The sequence below is a fragment of the Oncorhynchus tshawytscha genome, linkage group LG06 (assembly GCF_018296145.1).
Source record: "Oncorhynchus tshawytscha isolate Ot180627B linkage group LG06, Otsh_v2.0, whole genome shotgun sequence".
Taxonomy (NCBI): Eukaryota; Metazoa; Chordata; class Actinopteri; order Salmoniformes; family Salmonidae; genus Oncorhynchus; species Oncorhynchus tshawytscha.
The window spans coordinates 56,443,581-56,463,608 of record NC_056434.1 but is presented as its reverse complement, the minus strand read 5'-3'; the positions used below and the strand labels follow the sequence as shown (position 1 = coordinate 56,463,608).

Genomic DNA, 20,028 nt, shown 5'->3' with positions numbered 1-20,028 from the left:
ATAATCAACAGCGTTTTGTGAATTACTCCCATGATGCACTCACTGGTCTGTCTGAACAGCTTGAGGCCACATCTAGGGTTGCCAGACAGAATAGACTTGCTTTGGATATGCTTCTTGCCAGTCTGGGGGGTGTCTGCAAGATGTTCGGTGAACAAAGTTGCACGTATATTCCTAATAACACCAGTCCAGATGGTAGTATATCTAAGGCCCTTAGTGGGTATTGATCTGCTGAGATGAGGACCATGGCGGGGGTGGAGGAGTCTGGACTGTTCTCTTGGTTGGGAGCCTGGTTTGGTGGTTACTGGATTTCTGACCCTAATTCTTGTATTTTTGTTATTGCTTATGTGTTGTGCTGCTTGCATCATACTGTGTTTTAAGAAGTCTGTTACAGATGTGGTGAAGGCTTCAGGCATGATGCCTTTGCTTGATGCTCCAGTTGGAGATTCTGATACTGAAGCATGCTTTCAGGGAGGATGGGACTGACTGAGGATGACCCATGGTATGCTGTGGGTGAGGTAGTAGAATAAATATTACACCACCACAGTTCCTTGTTTTACATTTGTTTTATGATGGGTTTTCTTTCCAGTATGTTTGTTCTCCCTGTTGTGAAGGTTTAGAGTCCCTGGGTGGCATGGTGCCCACCTGGTGCAGGATAGGAGTAGCTGAGAGGACCAGATGGTTTATAATAATGATTTGCTCTGCTTTACTCTGTTTTCCATGACCAAAGTTTTATCCTACATCTTACATGTCAATAAACAATAAAGTCTTATCCTGTTTTTGTCAAAAGGGGGAGACATAAGCATATATCACTTGATTTGTATTTTTTCTTGGTTGATTTTTATTTTCAGCTTTTCTGTAAAAATAAAAATAAAATAATAATTCAGTTTTATTGATAATAAAAGTTTTATTATTTTCATGAAATGCTATTAACACATTACTATGTTGGGACCGCTGAAATAAGGATAATGAGTGACACCCTGGCGGGTGTCAACAGGGGGACACCATTTTATTTTATCCTGTGTTTTACATTTGACATGAGGGTTTTATATGATTAAATATCATCTGATGTTGGTATTTTTTTGTGACTGGTGATTCTGCATTTTGTGCACTGGAGCATCATTATGAGATTAAACAACTGCTTGCTACTTGCCTGTTTGTGTGTGACAAGAACTGAGTAACATGGTGTGACCTGGATGTTGCAAAACTGTAGATAACAGCCCAGCAGATGCTTTGTCCTTGTGTTTGTATGTAACAATATTGAGCACATGGTGTGACTTGCTGTATCTTACAAAGTTGTGATAGGGAGGGGTGGTCATCACGAGGTTTAACTGAGATGGAAAAATACTGAACAACACAATAGCAGGAACTGTTCTAACTAGGCTGCGATACCAGAACAGTAAGGATCTATACATCGACGGAGGGAGAACTCCAAGAAGCGCCAAGAGGTGGGGACCCGCCTGAGCGCCTGCAATAGGCTGGGCAAGTTTAAACCACGCCCAGCCTCTACTGTGATAGACATAGTTCCAACCCGTCTGTTGGCCTATCACAGTATAAAGAATACTGTTTACATACATCTTGTCAGTTCTCTGTTCTGCCCTGCGTGGTATTACAGTGAGCCCGTATATACAAAAGTTGCATTTGCCATTTATTACTTAGCGAATAAAAAATACATAGTATAAAATCGGTGACTCATTGTTATATTTATCCTGATACCAGATTCGAATTTACGCAACTCTAACATTAACAACGAGAATAGCTTTAAAATGATATACAGTGGGGCAAAAAAGTATTTAGTCAATCACCAATTGTGCAAGTTATCCCACTTAAAAAGATGAGGCCAGTAATTTTCATCATAGGTACACTTCAACTATGACAGACAAAATTAGGAATTTTTCTGAAAATCACATTGTAGAATTTCTAATGAATTTATTTGCAAATTATGGTGGAAAATAAGTATTTGGTCACCTACAAACAAGCAAGATTTCTGGCTCTCACAGACCGGTAACTTCTTCTTTAAGAGGCTCCTCGGTCCTCCACTCGTTACCTGTATTAATGGCACCTGTTTGAACTTGTTGTCAGTATAAGACACCTGTCCACAACCTCAAACAGTCACACTCCAAACTCCACTATGGCCAAGATCAAACAGCTGTCCAAGGACACCAGAAACAAAATTGTAGACCTGCACCAGGCTGGGAAGACTGAATCTGCAATAGGTAAGCAGCTTGGTTTGAAGAAATCAACTGTGGGAGCAATTATTAGGAAATGGAAGACATACAAGACCACTGAAAATCTACCTCACCCTGTGGGGTCAAAATGATCACAAGAACAGTGAGCAAAAATCCCAGAACCACACAGGGGGACCTAGTGAATGACCTGCAGAGAGCTGGGACCAAAGTAACAAAGCCTACCATCAGTAACATACTACGCCGCCAGGGACTCAAATCCTGCAGTGCCAGACGTGTCCCCCTGCTTAAGCCAGTACATGTCCAGGCTCGTCTGAAGTTTGCTAGAGAGCATTTGGATGATCCAGAAGAAGATTGGGAGAATGTTATATGGTCAGATCAAACCAAAATAGAACTTTGTTTTGTTTGGAGGACAAAGAACAAAGAATGCTGAGTTCCAAAGAACACCATACCTACTGAAGAACACCATACCTACTGTGAAGCATGGGGGTGGAAACATCATGCTTTGGGGCTGTTTTTCTGCAAAGGGACCAGGACGACTGATCTGTGTAAAGGAAAGAATGAACGGGGCCATGTATTGTGAGATTTTGAGTGAAAACCTCCTTCCATCAGCAAGGGCATTGAAGATGAAACGTGGCTGGGTCTTTCAGCATGAAAATGATCCCAAACACACCGCTCGGGCAATGAAGGAGTGGCTTCAAGGTCTTGGAGTGGCCTAGCCAGTCTCCAGATCTCAACCCCATAGAAAATCTTTGGAGGGAGTTGAAAGTCCGTGTTGCCCAGCAACAGCCCCTCACTGCTCTAGAGGAGATCTGCATGGAGGAATGGGACAAAATACCAGCAACAGTATGTGAAAACCTTGTGAAGACTTACAGAAAACGTTTGACCTCTGTCATTGCCAACAAAGGGTATATAACAAAGTATTGAGATAAATAAGTATTTGGTCAATAACAAAAGTTTTCCACCATAATTTGCAAATAAATTCATTAAAAATCCTACAATGTGATTTTCTGGATTTTTTTTCTAATTTTGTCTGTCATAGTTGAAGTGTATCTATGATGAAAATTACAGGCCTCTCTCATCTTAAGTGGGAGAACTTGCACAATTGGTGGCTGACTAAATACTTTTTTGCCCCACTGTATGCGCATGTATGTATGCATGTATGTATGTATAGAGTTGAAGTCGGAAGTTTACATTCACCTTCGCCAAATACATTTAAACTCAGATTTTTCACAATTCCTGACATTTAAACCAAGTAAAAACTCCCTGTCTTAGGTCAGTTAGGATCAACACTTTATTTTAAGAATGTGAAATGTCAGAATAATAGCAGAGAGAATGATTTATTTCAGCTTTTACGACATTCATCACATTCCCAGTGGGTCAGAAGTTTACATACACTCAATTAATATTTGGTAGCATTGCCTTTAAATTGTGTAACTTGGGTCAAACGTTTCAGGTAGCCTTCCACAAGCTTCCCACAATAAGTTGGCTGAATTTTGGCCCATTCCTCTTGACAGACTTGGTGTAACTGAGTCAGGGATGTAGGCCTCCTTGCTATAGCACACATTTTTTTCAGTTCTGCCGACAAATTTTCTATAGGATTGAGGTTAGGGCTTTGTGATGGCCACTTCAATACCTTGACTTTGCTGTCCTTAAGCATTTTGCCACAACTTTGGAAGTATGTTTGGGGTCATTGTCCATTTGGAAGACCCATTTGCAACCAAGCTTTAACTTCCTGACTGATGTCTTGAGATGTTGCTTCAAAATTTCCACATAATTTTCCTCCCTCATGATGCCATCTATTTTGTGAAGTGCACCAGTCCCTCCTGCAGCAAAGCACCTCCACAACATAATGCTGCCACTCCCGTGCTTCAAGGTTGGGATGGTGTTCTTCGGCTTGCAAGCTTCCCCCTTTTTCCTCCAAACATAACGATGGTCATTATGGCCAACCAGTTCTATTTTTGTTTCATCAGACCAGAGGACACTTCTCTACGATCTTTGTCCCATGTGCCGTTGAAAACAGTAGTCTGGCTTTTTTATGGAGGTTTTGGAGCAGTGACTTCTTCCTTGCTGAGGCAACCTTTTAGGTTATGTCGATATAGGACTCATTTTACTGTGGATATAGATACTTTTGTACGTGTTTCCTCCAGCATCTTCACAAGGTCCTTTGCTGTTGTTCTGGGATTGATTTGCACTTTTCGCACCAAAGTATGTTCATATCTAGGAGACAGAACACATCTCCTTCCTGGGCGGTATGATGGCTGCATGGTCCCATGGTGTTTATACTGTATATGCTCCCAAGGATGAACCAGACTGGAAGTACCCAAAAAAGGGGTTAAATATGTGTAAAAAATATATAATAATATACACTGCTCAAAAAAATAAAGGGAACACTTAAACAACACTATGTAACTCCAAGTCAGTCACACTTCTGTGAAATCAAACTGTCCAATTAGGAAGCAACACTGATTGACAATAAATTTCACATGCTGTTGTGCAAATGGAATAGACAACAGTGGGAAATTATAGGCAATTAGCAAGACACCCCCAATAAAGGAGTGGTTCTGCAGGTGGTGACCACAGACCACTTCTCAGTTCCCATGCTTCCTGGCTGATGTTTTGGTCACTTTTGAATGCTGGCGGTGCTTTCATTCTAGTGGTAGCATGAGACGGAGTCTACAACCCACACAAGTGGCTCAGGTAGTGCAGCTCATCCAGGATGGAACATCAATGCGAGAAGGTTTGCTGTGTCTGTCAGCGTAGTGTCCAGAGCATGGAGGCGCTACCAGGAAACAGGCCAGTACATCAGGAGACGTGGAGGAGGCCGTAGGAGGGCAACAACCCAGCAGCAGGACCGCTACCTCCGCCTTTGTGCAAGGAGGAGCAGGAGGAGCACTGCCAGAGTCCTGAAAAATTACTTCCAGCAGGCCACAAATGTGCATGTGTCTGCTCAAATGGTCAGAAACAGACTCCATGAGGGTGGTATGAGGGCCCAACGTCCACAGGTGGGGGTTGTGCTTACAGTCCAACACCGTGCAGGATGTTTGGCATTTGCCAGAAAACACCAAGATTGGCAAATTCACCACTGGCGCCCTGTGCTGTTCACAGATGAAAGCAGGTTCACACTGAGCACAGTCTGGAGTCTGGAGACGCCGTGGAGAACGTTCTGCTGCCTGCAACATCCTCCAGCATGACCGGTTTGGCAGTGGGTCAGTCATGGTGTGGGATGACATTTCTTTGGGGGGCTGCACAGCCCTCCATGTGCTCGCCAGATGTAGCCTGACTGCCATTTGGTACCGAGATGAGATCCTCAGACCCCTTGTGAGACCATATGCTGGTGCGGTTGGCCCTGGGTTCCCCCTAATGCAAGACAATGCTAGACCTCATGTGGCGGGATTGTGTCAGCAGTTCCTGCAAGAGGAAGGCATTGATGCTATGGACTGGCCCGCCCGTTCCCCAGACCTAAATCCAATTGAGCACATCTGGGACATCATGTCTCGCTCCATCCACCAACGCCACGTTGCACCACAGACTGTCCAGGAGTTGGCGGATGCTTTAGTCCAGGTCTGGGAGGAGATCCCTCAGGAGACCATCCGCCAGCTCATCAGGAGCATGCCCACGCTTTGTAGGGAGGTCATACAGGCACGTGGAGGCCACACACACTACTGAGCCTCATTTAGACTTGTTTTAAGGACATTACATCAAAGTTGGATCAGCCTGTAGTGTGGTTTTCCACTTTAATTTGGAGTGTGACTCCAAATCCAGACCTCCATGGGTTGATACATTTTATTTCCATTGATCATTTTTGTGTGATTTTGTTGTCAGCACATTCAAACATGTAAAGAAAAAAGTATTTAAGAATATATCATTCATTCAGATCTAGGATGTGTTATTTTAGTGTTCCCTTTATTTTTTTGAGCAGTGTATTATATATTTTTTTACACATATTTAACCCCTTTTTTTGGGGTACTTCCATTGTTTTTAACTGGTACTGGTTACCTTCAGATGAGTCCCATGACACTTATGAGCAAAACCGAGAACAGCATTGTGTTCATGAGTCTCCACTTCCCATAGAGTGGTCATAGAGTGGTCCAACAGTTTCGGGTGCTAGAGACGTTTTCATGAGAAGAACGATTTTTGGCATGTCTCATGGTGCGACAAACACTGCTCCAGCTCTGCTGCCTTTCACCACAGATGTGGAATTGCGACATCGGCAGATCTCTCGCTTAAATTGACAGATTTTGATTTATTTATTATGTTACTTAGATTGACAGGACGGTGAATCAAATCGACTCTAGGGGGTTAATTACACTTTGGATATTGTGTCAATTACAACCAGTCACCACAAATATTCAGGTGTCCTTCCTAACTCAGTTGCCGGAGAGGAAGGAAACCGCCCGGGGATTTCACCATGAGGCCAATTGTGACTTTAAAACAGAGTTGAATGGCTGTAATATGAGAACTGAAGACAGAGCAACAACATTGTAATTATTCCACAAGACTAACCTAAATGACAGAGTGAAATTTAGGAATCCTGTACGGAATAAAAATATTCCAAAACATGCATCCTGTTTGCAATAAGGCACTAAAGTAAAACTGCAACAACAAAAATACTTTATGTCCTGAATACAGCGTTATGTTTGGTGCTAATCCAACACATCACGGAGTACCACTCTTCATATTTTCAAGCATGGTGGTGGCTGCATCATGTTACGGGTATGCTTGTCATGGGCAAGGACTAGAGAGTTTTTTTAGCATAAAAATAAACGGAATAGAGCTAAGCACAGGCGAAATCCTAGAGGAAAACCTGGTTCATTCTGCTTTCCAACAGACACTGGGAGACAAATGCACCTTTCAGCAGGACAATAGCCTAAAAATAAGGCCAAATATACACTGGAGTTGCTTACCAAGATGACATTAAATGTTCATGAGTGACCTAGTTACATTTCTGACTTAAATCAGCTTGAAAATCTATGGCAAGACTTGTCTAGCAATGATCAAAAACCAACTTGACAGAGCTTGAAGAAATATTGTACAATCCAGGTGTGCTCTTATAGACTTACCCAGAAAGACTCACAGCTGTAAAACGCTGCAAAAGGTGATTCTAATATGTATTGACTCAGGGGCATGAATACTTATGTAAATCAGACATTTCTGTATTTAATTTTCCCAAGTAATGTGCTATAATTTCAAAATAACATGTTTTCACTGTCACTAAGGGATCTATAAATCTATTTAATACATGTTTTATTCAGGCTGTAACAACAAAATGTGGAATAAGTCGAGGGGTATGAATACTTTCGGAAGGCACCGTACATATGTGACAAAACAATTTGAAACACAAAACAAGGAGGGCTTTCTATGCCATTAAAATATCTATCAAATTAGACGCACCAATTAGGAACTGGCTAAAAATATTCAAATAAAAAATTTAACAAATTGCACTATATATGGCAGCGAAGTGTAGGGTCCGCTTACAAAACAAGAATTTGCCAAATGGGACAAACACCCAATTAAAACCGTGCATGCAGAATTCTGTAAGAGCATAAACTCTGAACACCACATGCAGAACAGAAATAGCCTAATCCCTCTTGATTAATATCCCCCCAAAACTATAATTTAAAAACAGGCTGTGCTCCTTCTGCCCCCAGTAAGAGATCTCGAGAGAGCTGCATTTTCTGTCATCTATCTAATGGCTGCTTGCTAGGCACAGCACCATCCATCCTAAACTAAATCTAGCTCCAGTCACCTTTTTTTTTACCCCAAGTTTGTGTAAAACACCTGGAATAGATTCAGTGTGAGTAGGCATAAAAGAAACACCAGCAATTTGACGAAGTCAGTCCCGAAGGGAAAACAAAACGACATGAGGAGCCGCAGTCCCTCACCACATAGTGCCGACGATGGTGATGCGCACCCCCCCACGTCACAGGCAAGCAAAGTGAGCACAATTCTAACACAATGCAGAAAATTCCGACAGGAGATGAACAAAAGCCTGAGTAAGATGACAAGCTCCCATAGCTAAGCTGGAACAATCTGTTAAGGGACTCGGTGAAAGGGTGACTGAGGCAGAGAATCAAGTTAGAACAGTGGAGGATGGGTGCATTCGCACTGACCGCCTCTTCTCATACCTGCTACGGAGGGACAGACAGCTCATGGACAGGTGTGAGGCACTCAAGAAGTTTATGAGGTGCAGCTTGAGACTCTACGGGGTCGCATAACATTTATAGTGTGCAGTGGGTTGAACACTTACTCAGAGACATGCTGAAACTACCACCAAACTTCCCTTTCTTACTGGAATGGTTTCAAATGTCATCTCATCGGCTTATAAAACATTAGGGACCAATTAAGGTAATAAGCAAGGCATTGATAGAGTAGAGTACTTTCTTTTTCTTAATTACCCTATCAGTTGAAACAACTTGGATGTCAGATTGCATTTCTGCAAGAAACACATTTATCGGATAACGAGCATGAGAAACTGAATAGAACATGAGCTAATACAATATTCTATTAATCTCATATATCAGAATGGAAAAGGGGGGTAGCAATTCTAGTGCACAGGTCAGTTCAATGCCAGCTCCTTTCATAGGGATACAGAGTTTAGGTTCATATTAGTGGATGGAACTATAGATGGGGTGAATGTATCATTGCTAAAAGTGTATGATCCCAACGAGGATGATTGATCAAGGGTTTATCAAAAAGATAACCTTTTCTTGGAGAATAGCTCTGACTTACTCCTAATGGGGGGGAGATGTCACCATCAACTCCACCCTCTAAGATGAGGGAGTCACAGATTATCCACGGTCTAGAAGTGGGATTGGTTGAAGTATGGAGATACCTTTATCCAAGTGAGAGAGACTTCACATTTTATTCAAGCCGCTACTTACTCTATTTACACATTGACTAATTCTTTACCACTAAGTCTGACGCCTATAGGATAATGGATTGTGAGACACTTCCAATAACTTTGTTGGACCATTCACCATTGATGGCGACGTGAGATTTAGGACAAAAGTCTTTCTCACGAAGGTGAAGACTAAACGCGTCCCTCCTTAATGAATCAACATTTGTGGACTTTGTTAGAAAAGAGCTGAAGTTCTATCTTGAGCTGCAGTTCTATCCCCACTTACGCTCTGGGAGTGTGCAAAAGCCTTAGTAAGAGGTCGCATTATATAATTTGCCCCCCAAAAACTCCAAGTGCACTGAATTGGAAAACAAAATAAACCATTTAGAACAGCACAAAATAAAACCATCCACAGCTCTGACAGCCTGCTCTCTGAAAAAATAGAGGGCTGTTAAAGGCTTGCTAAGCACAGATATTCAATTTGAGCGGAAGAAATCAATGAAATGGACTGAAAAAGAGACAAGGAAGAGGTGAGGGAAATAAAGTATGTACGGAGAGTGGAGATCAGTGGGGGAGGAGAGAAAGAAGCGCGTGGAGAAGAGGTGAAGAATGAGGTAGAGAATATGTATGGAGAGTAAAGTGGGTCTAAAAGAAAAGGGCAGGGAGAGGAAGAAGAGAAGCAGAAGTGAGGAGGTAGAGAACTAGAGTATACAGTACGTCTGGAGAGTAGAGGTCGACCGATTATGATTTTTCAATGCCGATACCGTTTATTGGAGGACAAACAAAGCCAATTACTGATTAAACTGATTAATCGGCCGATTTATAAAATGTATTTGTAATAATGACAATTACAACAATACTGAATGAACGCTTATTTTAACTTAATATAATACATCAATAAAATCAATTTAGCCGCAAATAAATAATGAAACATGTTCAATTTGGTTTAAATAATGCAAAACAAATTGTTGGAGAAGAAAGTAAAAGTGCAATATGTGCTATGTAAGTACGCTAACGTTTCAGTTCCTTGCTCAGAACATGAGAAAATATGAAAGCTGGTGGTTTCTTTTAACATGAGTCTTCAATATTCCCAGGTAAGAAGTTTTAGGTCGAAGTTATTATAGGACTATTTCTCTCTATACCATTTGTATTTCATATAACTTTGACTATTGGATGTTCTTATAGGCACTTTAGTATTGCCAGTGTAACAGTATAGCTTCCGTCCCTCTCCTCGCTCTGACCTGGGCTTGAACCAGGAACACAACGACAACAGCCACCCTAGAAGCAGCGTTACCCATGCAGAGCAAGGGGAACAACCACTCCAGGTCTCAGAGTGAGTGACGTTTGAAACGCTATTAGCCCGCACCCCGCTAACTAGCTAGCCATTTCACATCACATCGTTACACCAGCCTAATCTCGGGAGTTGATAGGCTTGAAGTCATAAACAGAAGAGCTGCTAGCAAAACGCACGAAAGTGCTGTTTGAATGACTGCTTATGAGCCTGCTAGTGTCCACTCAGTCAGACTGCTCTATCAAATCATAGACTTAATTATAACATAATAACACACAGAAATACGAGCCTTAGGTCATTAATATGGTCGAATCCGGAAACTATCATCTCGAAAACAAAACATTTATTCTTTCAGTGAAATACGGAACCGTTCCGTATTTTATCAAATGGGTGGCATCCATCAGTCTAAATATTCCTGTTACATTGCACAACCTTCAATGTTATGTCATAATTACATAAAATTCTGGCAAATTAGTTCGCAATGAGCCAGACGGCCCAAACTGTTGCATATACACTGACTCTGCGTGCAATGAACGCAAGAGAAGTGACACAATTTCACCTGGTTAATATTGCCTGCTAACCTTTCTTTTAGCTAAATATGCAGGTTTAAAAAGATATACTTCTGTGTATTGATTTTAAGAAAGGTACACGTTGGAGCAACGACAGTCCTTTTTCGCGAATGCGCACTGCATTGATTATATGCAAGCAGAACACGCGAGATAAACTAGTAATATCATCAACCATGTGTGATAACTAGTGATTATGATTGATTAAGTTTAATGCTAGCTATTTTATTTTTTAATTTCACCTTTATTTAACCAGGTAGGCTAGTTGAGAACAAGTTCTCATTTGCAACTGCGACCTGCCCAAGATAAAGCATAGCAGTGTGAACAGACAACAGAGTTACACATGGAGTAAACAATTAACAAGTCAATAACACAGTAAAAAAAAAAGGGGAGTCTATATACATTGTGTGCAAAAGGCATGAGGAGGTAGGCGAATAATTACAATTTTGCAGATTAATAACACTGGAGTGATAAATGATCAGATGGTCATGTACAGGTAGAGATATTGGTGTGCAAAAGAGCAGAAAAGTAAATAAATAAAAACAGTATGGGGATGAGGTAGGTAAAAATGGGTGGGCTATTTACCGATAGACTATGTACAGCTGCAGCGATCGGTTAACTGCTCAGACAGCAGATGTTTGAAGTTGGTGAGGGAGATAAAAGTCTCCAACTTCAGTGATTTTTGCAATTCGTTCCAGTCACAGGCAGCAGAGAACTGGAACGAAAGGCGGCCAAATGAGGTGTTGGCTTTAGGGATGATCAGTGAGATACACCTGCTGGAGCGTGTGCTACGGATGGGTGTTGCCATCGTGACCAGTGAACTGAGATAAGGCGGAGCTTTACCTAGCATGGACTTGTAGATGACCTGGAGCCAGTGGGTCTGGCGACGAATATGTAGCGAGGGCCAGCCGACTAGAGCATACAAGTCGCAGTGGTGGGTTGTATAAGGTGCTTTAGTGACAAAACGGATGGCACTGTGATAAACTGCATCCAATTTGCTGAGTAGAGTGTTGGAAGCAATTTTGTAGATGACATCGCCGAAGTCGAGGATCGGTAGGATAGTCAGTTTTACTAGGGTAAGTTTGGCGGCGTGAGTGGAGGAGGCTTTGTTGCGGAATAGAAAGCCGATTCTTGATTTGAGTTTCGATTCTTGATTTGAGTTTCGGCCCGAGGATTGAACCCTGTGGCACCCCCATAGAGACTTCCAGAGGACCGGACAGCATGCCCTCCGATTTGACACACTGAACTCTGTCTGCAAAGTAATTGGTGAACCAGGCAAGGCAGTCATCCGAAAAACCGAGGCTACTGAGTCTGCCGATAAGAATATGGTGATTGACAGAGTCGAAAGCCTTGGCAACGTCGATGAAGACGGTTGCACAGTACTGTCTTTTATCAATGGCGGTTATGATATCGTTTAATACCTTGAGCGTGGCTGAGGTGCACCCGTGACCGGCTCGGAAACCCGATTGCACAGCAGAGAAGGTACGGTGGGATTCAAGATGGTCAGTGACCTGTTTGTTGACTTGGCTTTCGAAGACCTTAGATAGGCAGGGCAGGATGGATATAGGTCTGTAACAGTTTGGGTCCAGGGTGTCTCCCCCTTTGAAGAGGGGGATGACTGCGGCAGCTTTCCAATCCTTGGGGATCTCAGACGATATGAAAGAGAGGATGAACAGGCTGGTAATAGGGGTTGCGACAATGGCGGCGGATAGTTTCAGAAATAGAGGGTCCAGATTGTCAAGCCCAGCTGATTTGTACGGGTCCAGGTTTTGCAGCTCTTTCAGAACATCTGCTATCTGGATTTGGGTAAAGGAGAACCTGGAGAGGCTTGGGCGAGTAGCTGCGAGGGGGGCGGATTTGTTGGCTAAGGTTGGAGTAGCCAGGCGGAAGGCATGGCCAGCTGTTGAGAAATGCTTGTTGAAGTTTTCGATAATCATGGATTTATCGGTGGTGACCGTGTTACCTAGCCTCAGTGCAGTGGGCAGCTGGGAGGAGGTGCTCTTGTTCTCCATGGACTTCACAGTGTCCCAGAACTTTTTGGAGTTGGAGCTACAGGATGCAAACTTCTGCCTGAAGAAGCTGGCCTTAGCTTTCCTGACTGACTGCGTGTATTGGTTCCTGACTTCCCTGAACAGTTGCATATCGCGGGGACTATTCGATGCTATTGCAGTCCGCCACAGGATATTTTTGTGCTGGTCGAGGGCAGTCAGGTCTGGAGTGAACCAAGGGCTGTATCTGTTCTTAGTTCTGCATTTTTGAACGGAGCATGCTTATCTAAAATGGTGAGGAAGTTACTTTTAAAGAATGACCAGGCATCCTCAACTGACGGGATGAGGTCAATGTCCTTCCAGGATACCCGGGCCAGGTTGATTAGAAAGGCCTGCTCACAGAAGTGTTTTAGGGAGCGTTTGACAGTGATGAGGGGTGGTCGTTTGACTGCGGCTCCGTAGCGGATACAGGCAATGAGGCAGTGATCGCTGAGATCCTGGTTGAAGACAGCAGAGGTGTAATTGGAGGGCCAGTTGGTCAGGATGACGTCTATGAGGGTGCCCTTGTTTACAGATTTAAGGTTGTACCTGGTGGGTTCCTTGATGATTTGTGTGAGATTGAGGGCATCTAGCTTAGATTGTAGGACTGCCGAGGTGTTAAGCATATCTCAGTTTAGGTCACCTAACAGAACAAACTCTGACGCTAGATGGGGGGCGATCAATTCACAAATGGTGTCCAGGGCACAGCTGGGAGCTGAGCGGGGTCGGTAGCAGGCGGGCAACAGTGAGAGACTTATTTCTGGAGAGAGTAATTTTCAAAATTAGTAGTTCGAACTGTTTGGGTATGGACCTGGAAAGTATGACATTACTTTGCAGGCTCTCTCTGCAGTAAACTGCAACTCCTCCCCCTTTGGCAGTTCTATCTTGACGGAAAATGTTATAGTTGGGAATGGAAATCTCAGAATTTTTGGTGGCCTTCCTGAGCCAGGATTCAGACACGGCAAGGACATCAGGGTAAGCAGAGTGTGCTAAAGCAGTGAGTAAAAGAAACTTAGGGAGGAGGATTCTGATGTTGACATGCATGAAACCAAGGCTTTTTCGATCACAGAAGTCAACAAATGAGGGTGCCTGGGGACATGCAGGGCCTGGGTTTACCTCCACATCACCCGCGGAACAGAGGAGGAGTAGAATGAGGGTGCGGCTAAAGGCTATCAAAACTGGTCGCTTAGAGCGTTGGGGACAGAGAATAAAAGGAGCAGATTTCTGGGCATGGTAGAATATATTCAGGGCATAATGCGCAGACAGGGGTATGGTGGGGTGCGGGTACAGTGGAGGTAAGCCCAGGCACTGGGTGATGATGAGAGAGGTTGTATCTCTGGACATGCTGGTTGTAATTGGTGAGGTCACCGCATGTGTGGGAGGTGGGACAAAGGAGGTATCAGGGGTATGAAGAGTGGAACTAGGGGCTCCATTGTAAACTAAAACAATGATAACTAACCTGAACAACAGTATACAAGGCATATTGACATTTGAGAGAGACATACAGCGAGGCATACAGTAATCACAGGTGTTGAATTGGGAGAGCTAGCTAAAACAGTAGCTAAAACAGTAGGTGAGACAACAGCTAATCAGCTAGCACAACAACAGCAGGTAAAATGGCGATGACTAGGCAGGGAGGGTCGGATTAACTACACACAGAGCCTGAGTGCAGCTGGGGCCGACAGATAAAACATAAACAAGCAGAATGGAGTACCGTGATTAATGGACAGTCCAGCATGCATCAGCTATGTAGCCAAGTGATCAGTGTCCAGGGGGCAGCGGTGGATGGGGTAGGGAAGCTGGACTGGCGAGTATTATCCGGGTAAGGTAAAAGCCGCTAGCAGTGGCTAACAATGACTAAATAGCTTGTAGCTAGTTAGCTGGTTAGCTTCTGGAGGTTCTTGAGTGTGTTCTAAAAATAAAAAATAATAGCGATTCCGTATCACATTGGGTGAGGCAGGTTACCGGAAGGTATAAACAAATTAAAAATCGAAAAGAGATTGAAAGTAAATATGGGTCCAGTGAGTGTTTGGGACGCGGCGATTCAGATGGTTAGCAGGCCTGTGCTAACAAGCTAACAGTTAGTAGGCCGGGGCTAAACAAGGTAGCAGTTAGCGGACCGGGCTAAACAAGCTAGCAGTTAGCAGGCCGAATTAGCAAACAAGGAGATAGCAAGGGCTAGAAAGTTAGCCTTTGGGGGGCGTCGCGATGGGGTGAGTCTGTTTATGCCTCTTCATGCGGTGACATCGATAGACCGGTCGTGGGTCCGGATATTGTAGCCCAGGAGTATGCTTCGGTGGTAGCACAGGAGCTCTGGCCGGGCTAGCTTCAAGCTAAGTGGGTGGAAACGCTAGCCAGGAGTAATCATCCGGGGTTGCGGTTAGCTAGTTGTGAAGATCCAGTTGAAAATGTTCCGTTTACGGTGGGAATCCGGGGATATATATATATATATATAAAAAATAGGTCCGTTATGCTCTGGTTAGAGTCGCGTTGTTCGAACTGGCGAGAGCTTTCCGAGCTAAAGGTTAGCTGATGACCGGTTAGCTGAAGACCACTGAAGACCGCTAGCAATGGTTTGTTGACTGATACCTGGTAGTTAGCTGGCTAGCTTCAGTTGAGGGGATCCGAAGTAAATATAAGTACTTTAGAGAAAAATAGCTACATTGGGTGAGGCGGGTTGCAGGAGAGTATTTAGAAGTTGAGGTTTAGCAAAATGTTTTAAAAGATATGCGAAGAAAAATATGTTTTAAAAAACGATATATACGATATATACAAGGGACACGACACGACAAGACTTCCGACTGCTACGCCATCTTGGATTACAAGCTAGCAACTTACCTTGGCTTCTTACTGCATTCGCCTCGTGAGGCAGGTGGTTAGAGCATTGGACTAGTTAACCGTAAGGTTGCCAGATTGAATCCCTGAGCTGACAAGGTAAAAATCTGTCGTTCTTCCCCTGAACAAGGCAGTTAACCCACCGTCATTGAAAATAAGATTGTGTTCTTAACTGACTTACCTAGTTAAATAAATATTAAATAAAGGTGTACATTTTTTTTTTAAAGGCAAAATCGGCATCCAAAATTACCAATTTCCGATTGTTATGAAAACTTGAAATCGTCCATTGCGATTAATCAGTCAACCTCTACTGGAGAGTAAAGAGGAGAATGTAGAATGTAGACTTAGCATGTACAATTACAGTAGCATTAGATCAGCATCCATGAAGGAGAAGATGCGAGAGGAGATTGAGTTAAGACTCACGTCTGGGGGAATGCGGGCACCGTCTTTGACGGTATTCCCCTCGACAGTGATGTGGTACACCTGTCCGTCTGTGTCTGTGAACACAAAGTGTTCCCTCGCTGAGATGGCCTGGCCTCCTCCCTCCGATTTACTTTCTGCATCCTGCAGAAGACTACAGACACATACAAACACATTTTACTATTAAAGTGAGGACCACTGATAAAGCGAGGGCTAGATCAGGGGTCAGCAACACGCAGGGCAAAACCAGACATAATTTTTTGTCCCCTTTTAGATTTTAGTTTTTGTTAAAAAAAGACAAGGAATTCAGCTAAAAATGTGTTTAATTTAGGAAATCTGTTCCCAAGTATTCCCATAAATAAAAAGTGACGTGATTGTGTCTCAATGTGATCAAGGTATGAAATTGTTATTTTCAAATAAAATTAATTTTTGGGCTTAGTTGTGGTCAATTTGCAGTGTACAATATATTATAAATGCAGTCCGGCCAACCGACCATCCACTCAGGACTAGATACACTACTGTTCAAAAGTTTGGGGTCACTTAGAAATGTACATGTTTTTGAAAGAAAAGCACATTTTTTGTCCATTACAAAAACATCAAATTGATCAGAAAAACAGTGTAGACATTGTTAATGTTGTAAATGACTATTGTAGCTGGAAACGGCAGATTTTTTATGGAATATCTACATAGGCGCACAGAGGCCCATTATCAGCAACCATTACTCTTGTGTTCCAATGGCACGTTGTGCTGGCTAATCCAAGTTTATCATTTTAAAAGGCTAATTGATCAAAGAACACCAGTCTCAACGTCAACAGCGAAGAGGCGACTCTGGGACGCTGGTCTTTTAGGCAGAGTTGCAAAGAAAAAGCCAAATCTCAGACTGGCCAATAAAAATAAAAGATTAAGATGGGCAAAAGAACACAGACGCTGGACAGAGGAACTCTGCCTAGAAGGCCAGCATCCCGGAGTTGCCTCTTCACTTTTGATGTTGAGACTGGTGTTTTGCGGGTAATATTTAATGGACCTGACAGTTGAGGACTTGTGGGGTGTCTTTCTCAAACTAGACACTAATGTACTTGTCCTCTTGCTCAGTTGTGCACCGGGGCTTCCCACTCCTCTTTCTATTCTGGTTACAGACAGTTTGCACTGTTCTGTGATGGGAGGAATACACAGCATCGTACGAGATCTTCAGTTTCTTGGCAAATTCTCAAATGGAATAGCCTTCATTTCTGAGAACAATGTCAGACTGACGAGTTTCAGAAGAAAGGTCTTTCTTTTTGGCCATTTTGAGCCTGCAATCGAGCCCACAAATGCTGATGCTCCAGATACTCAACTAGTTTTATTGCTTCTTTAAATCAGGACAACAGTTTTTAGTTGTGCTAACATAATTGCAAATGATCAATTTGCCTTTTAAAATGATACACTTGGATTAGCTAACACAACGTAGCATTGGAACACAGGAGTGATGGTTGCTGATAATGGGCCTCATATACTTATGCAGATATTCCATTAAAAATCCAGCTACAATAGTCATTTACAACATTAACAATGTCTACACTGTATTTCTGATCAATTTTATGTTATTTTAATGGACTTTTTTTGTGTGCTTTTCTTTCAAAAACAAGGACATTTCTAAGTGACTCCAAACCTTTGAATGGTGGTGAAGAAACAGTGGGGAGAAGTATTTGATACACTGCCGATTTTGCAGGTTTTCCTACATGCAAAGCATGTAGAGGTCTGTAATTGTTATCATAGGTACACTTCAACTGTGAGAGACGGAATCTAAAACAAAAATCCAGAAAATCACATTGTATGATTTTTAAGTAATTAATTTGCATTTTATTGCATGACAAGTATTTGATACATCAGAAAAGCAGAACTTAATATTTGGTACAGAATCCTGTGTTTGCAATTACAGAGATCATACATTTCCTGTCGTTCTTGACCAGGTTTGCACACACTGCAGCAGAGATTTTGGCCCACTCCTCCATACAGACCTTCTCCAGATCCTTCACGTTTCGGGGCTGTCGCTGGGCAATACGGACTTTCAGCTCCCTCCAAAGATTTTCTATTGGGTTCAGGTCTGGAGACTGGATAGGCGACTCCAGGACCTTGAGATGCTTCTTACGGAGCCACTCCTTAGTTGCCCTGGCTGTGTGTTTCGGGTCGTTGTCATGCTGGAAGACCCAGCCACGACCCATCTTCAATGCTCTTACTGAGGGAAGGAGGTTGTTGGCCAAGATCTCGTGATACATGGCCCCATCCATCCTCCCCTCAATACGGTGCAGTCGTCCTGTCCCCTTTGCAGAAAAGCATCCCCAAAGAATGATGTTTCCACCTCCATGCTTCACGGTTGGGATGGTATTCTTGGGGTTGTACTCATCCTTCTTCCTCCAAACACGGCAAGTGGAGTTTAGACCAAAAAGCTCTATTTTTGTCTCATCAGACCTTCTCCCATTCCTCCTCTGAATCATCCAGATGGTCATTGGCAAACTTCAGACGGGCCTGGACATGCGCTGGCTTGAGCAGGGGGACCTTGCGTGCACTGCAAGATTTTAATCCATGACGGCGTAGTGTGTTACTAATGGTTTTCTTTGAGACTGTGGTCCCAGCTCTCTTCAGGTCATTGACCAGGTCCTGCCATGTAGTTCTGGGCTGTTCCCTCACCTTCCTCATGATCATTGATGCCCCACGAGGTGAGATCTTGCATGGAGCCCCAGCCCGAGGGTGATTGACCATTTTCTAATAATTGCGCCAACAGTTGTTGCCTTCTCACCAAGCTGCTTGCCTACTGTCCTGTAGCCCATCCCAGCCTTGTGCAGGTCTACAATTTTATCCCGGATGTCCTTACACAGCTTTCTGATCTTGGCCATTGTGGAGAGGTTGGAGTCTGTTTGATTGAGTGTGTGGACAGGTGTCTTTTATACAGGTAACGAGTTCAAACAGGTGCAGTTAATACAGGTAATGAGTGGAGAACAGGAGGGCTATGAGAGCCGGAATTCTTCCTGGTTGGTAGGTGATCAAATACTTATGTCATGCAATAAAATGCAAATTAATTACTTAAAAATCATACAATGTGATTTACTGGATTTTTGTTTTAGATTCCGTCTCTCACAGTTGAAGTGTACCTATGATAAAAATGACAGACCTTTACATGCTTTGTAAGTAGGAAAACCTGCCAAATCGGCAGTGTATTAAATACTTGTTCTCCCCACTGTACCTACACCATGTCTCACCCCGAGAAACACACACACAATATTAAGAAAGACACATTGAGAATTTAATGAATTTATGATGAGTAGGGCCAGGAGTTTTTTCTGACCATTTGGCAAAACTCTAGGTCTTAGTGCTGAGATGCGACCCACCCCCCTTCATGCCCCCTGCTCTCTGACCTGATAACGGAGGACTCCACGCTGCTCTGCTCGGTGTCAGACAGAGTGGTATATCTGGCCATGGCCTCCCGTGCTAACAATTGTTTCTTCTTCAGACTCTTCAGGTTGTGGGAGGGGGACCACTCCTGCACACACAAACACAAAAAGTGCATGACACACACAGACACACACACACAGTTCATGGAGATTTCTTCAGCTGCCTGACATCTTGAAGAACACGATTGTTGGTGGACAAACGTTGAGAGATTTTTTTTTTTTTTAAATCATCATACGTTTTCCTTGGAACCACACCCACAAATTCACAAAAGAGCTCCACTCTTTCCCATACCCTGTTTCATCATACAGGTTTGCGGCCAAAACAACTGCCCCATTTTGCCCGGAGGGTGCAATCAATGTGGAAATGAGCAGGCAGTAAGGGGCTGGAGAGAGAGAATGTATTATTAACGTTACTGTGGCTGCTATTTGCAGTGTCT

The 20,028-nt window shown here is 43.2% G+C and overlaps 1 protein-coding gene across 2 annotated transcripts in view; it reads right to left on the bottom strand.

Moving 5' to 3' along the window:
- wdr11 (WD repeat domain 11) overlaps window positions 1–20,028 on the bottom strand; it is a 162,255-nt gene that overhangs the window by 65,308 nt on the left and 76,919 nt on the right. For both annotated transcript variants that reach the window (XM_024424247.2, XM_042323426.1), the window contains exons 15-16: window positions 19,556–19,680; window positions 16,167–16,317 (exon numbers count right to left, since the gene is read on the bottom strand). In XM_024424247.2, the coding sequence (XP_024280015.1) occupies window positions 16,167–16,317; window positions 19,556–19,680 (276 nt within the window). The remainder of the gene's footprint in view (window positions 1–16,166; window positions 16,318–19,555; window positions 19,681–20,028) is intronic.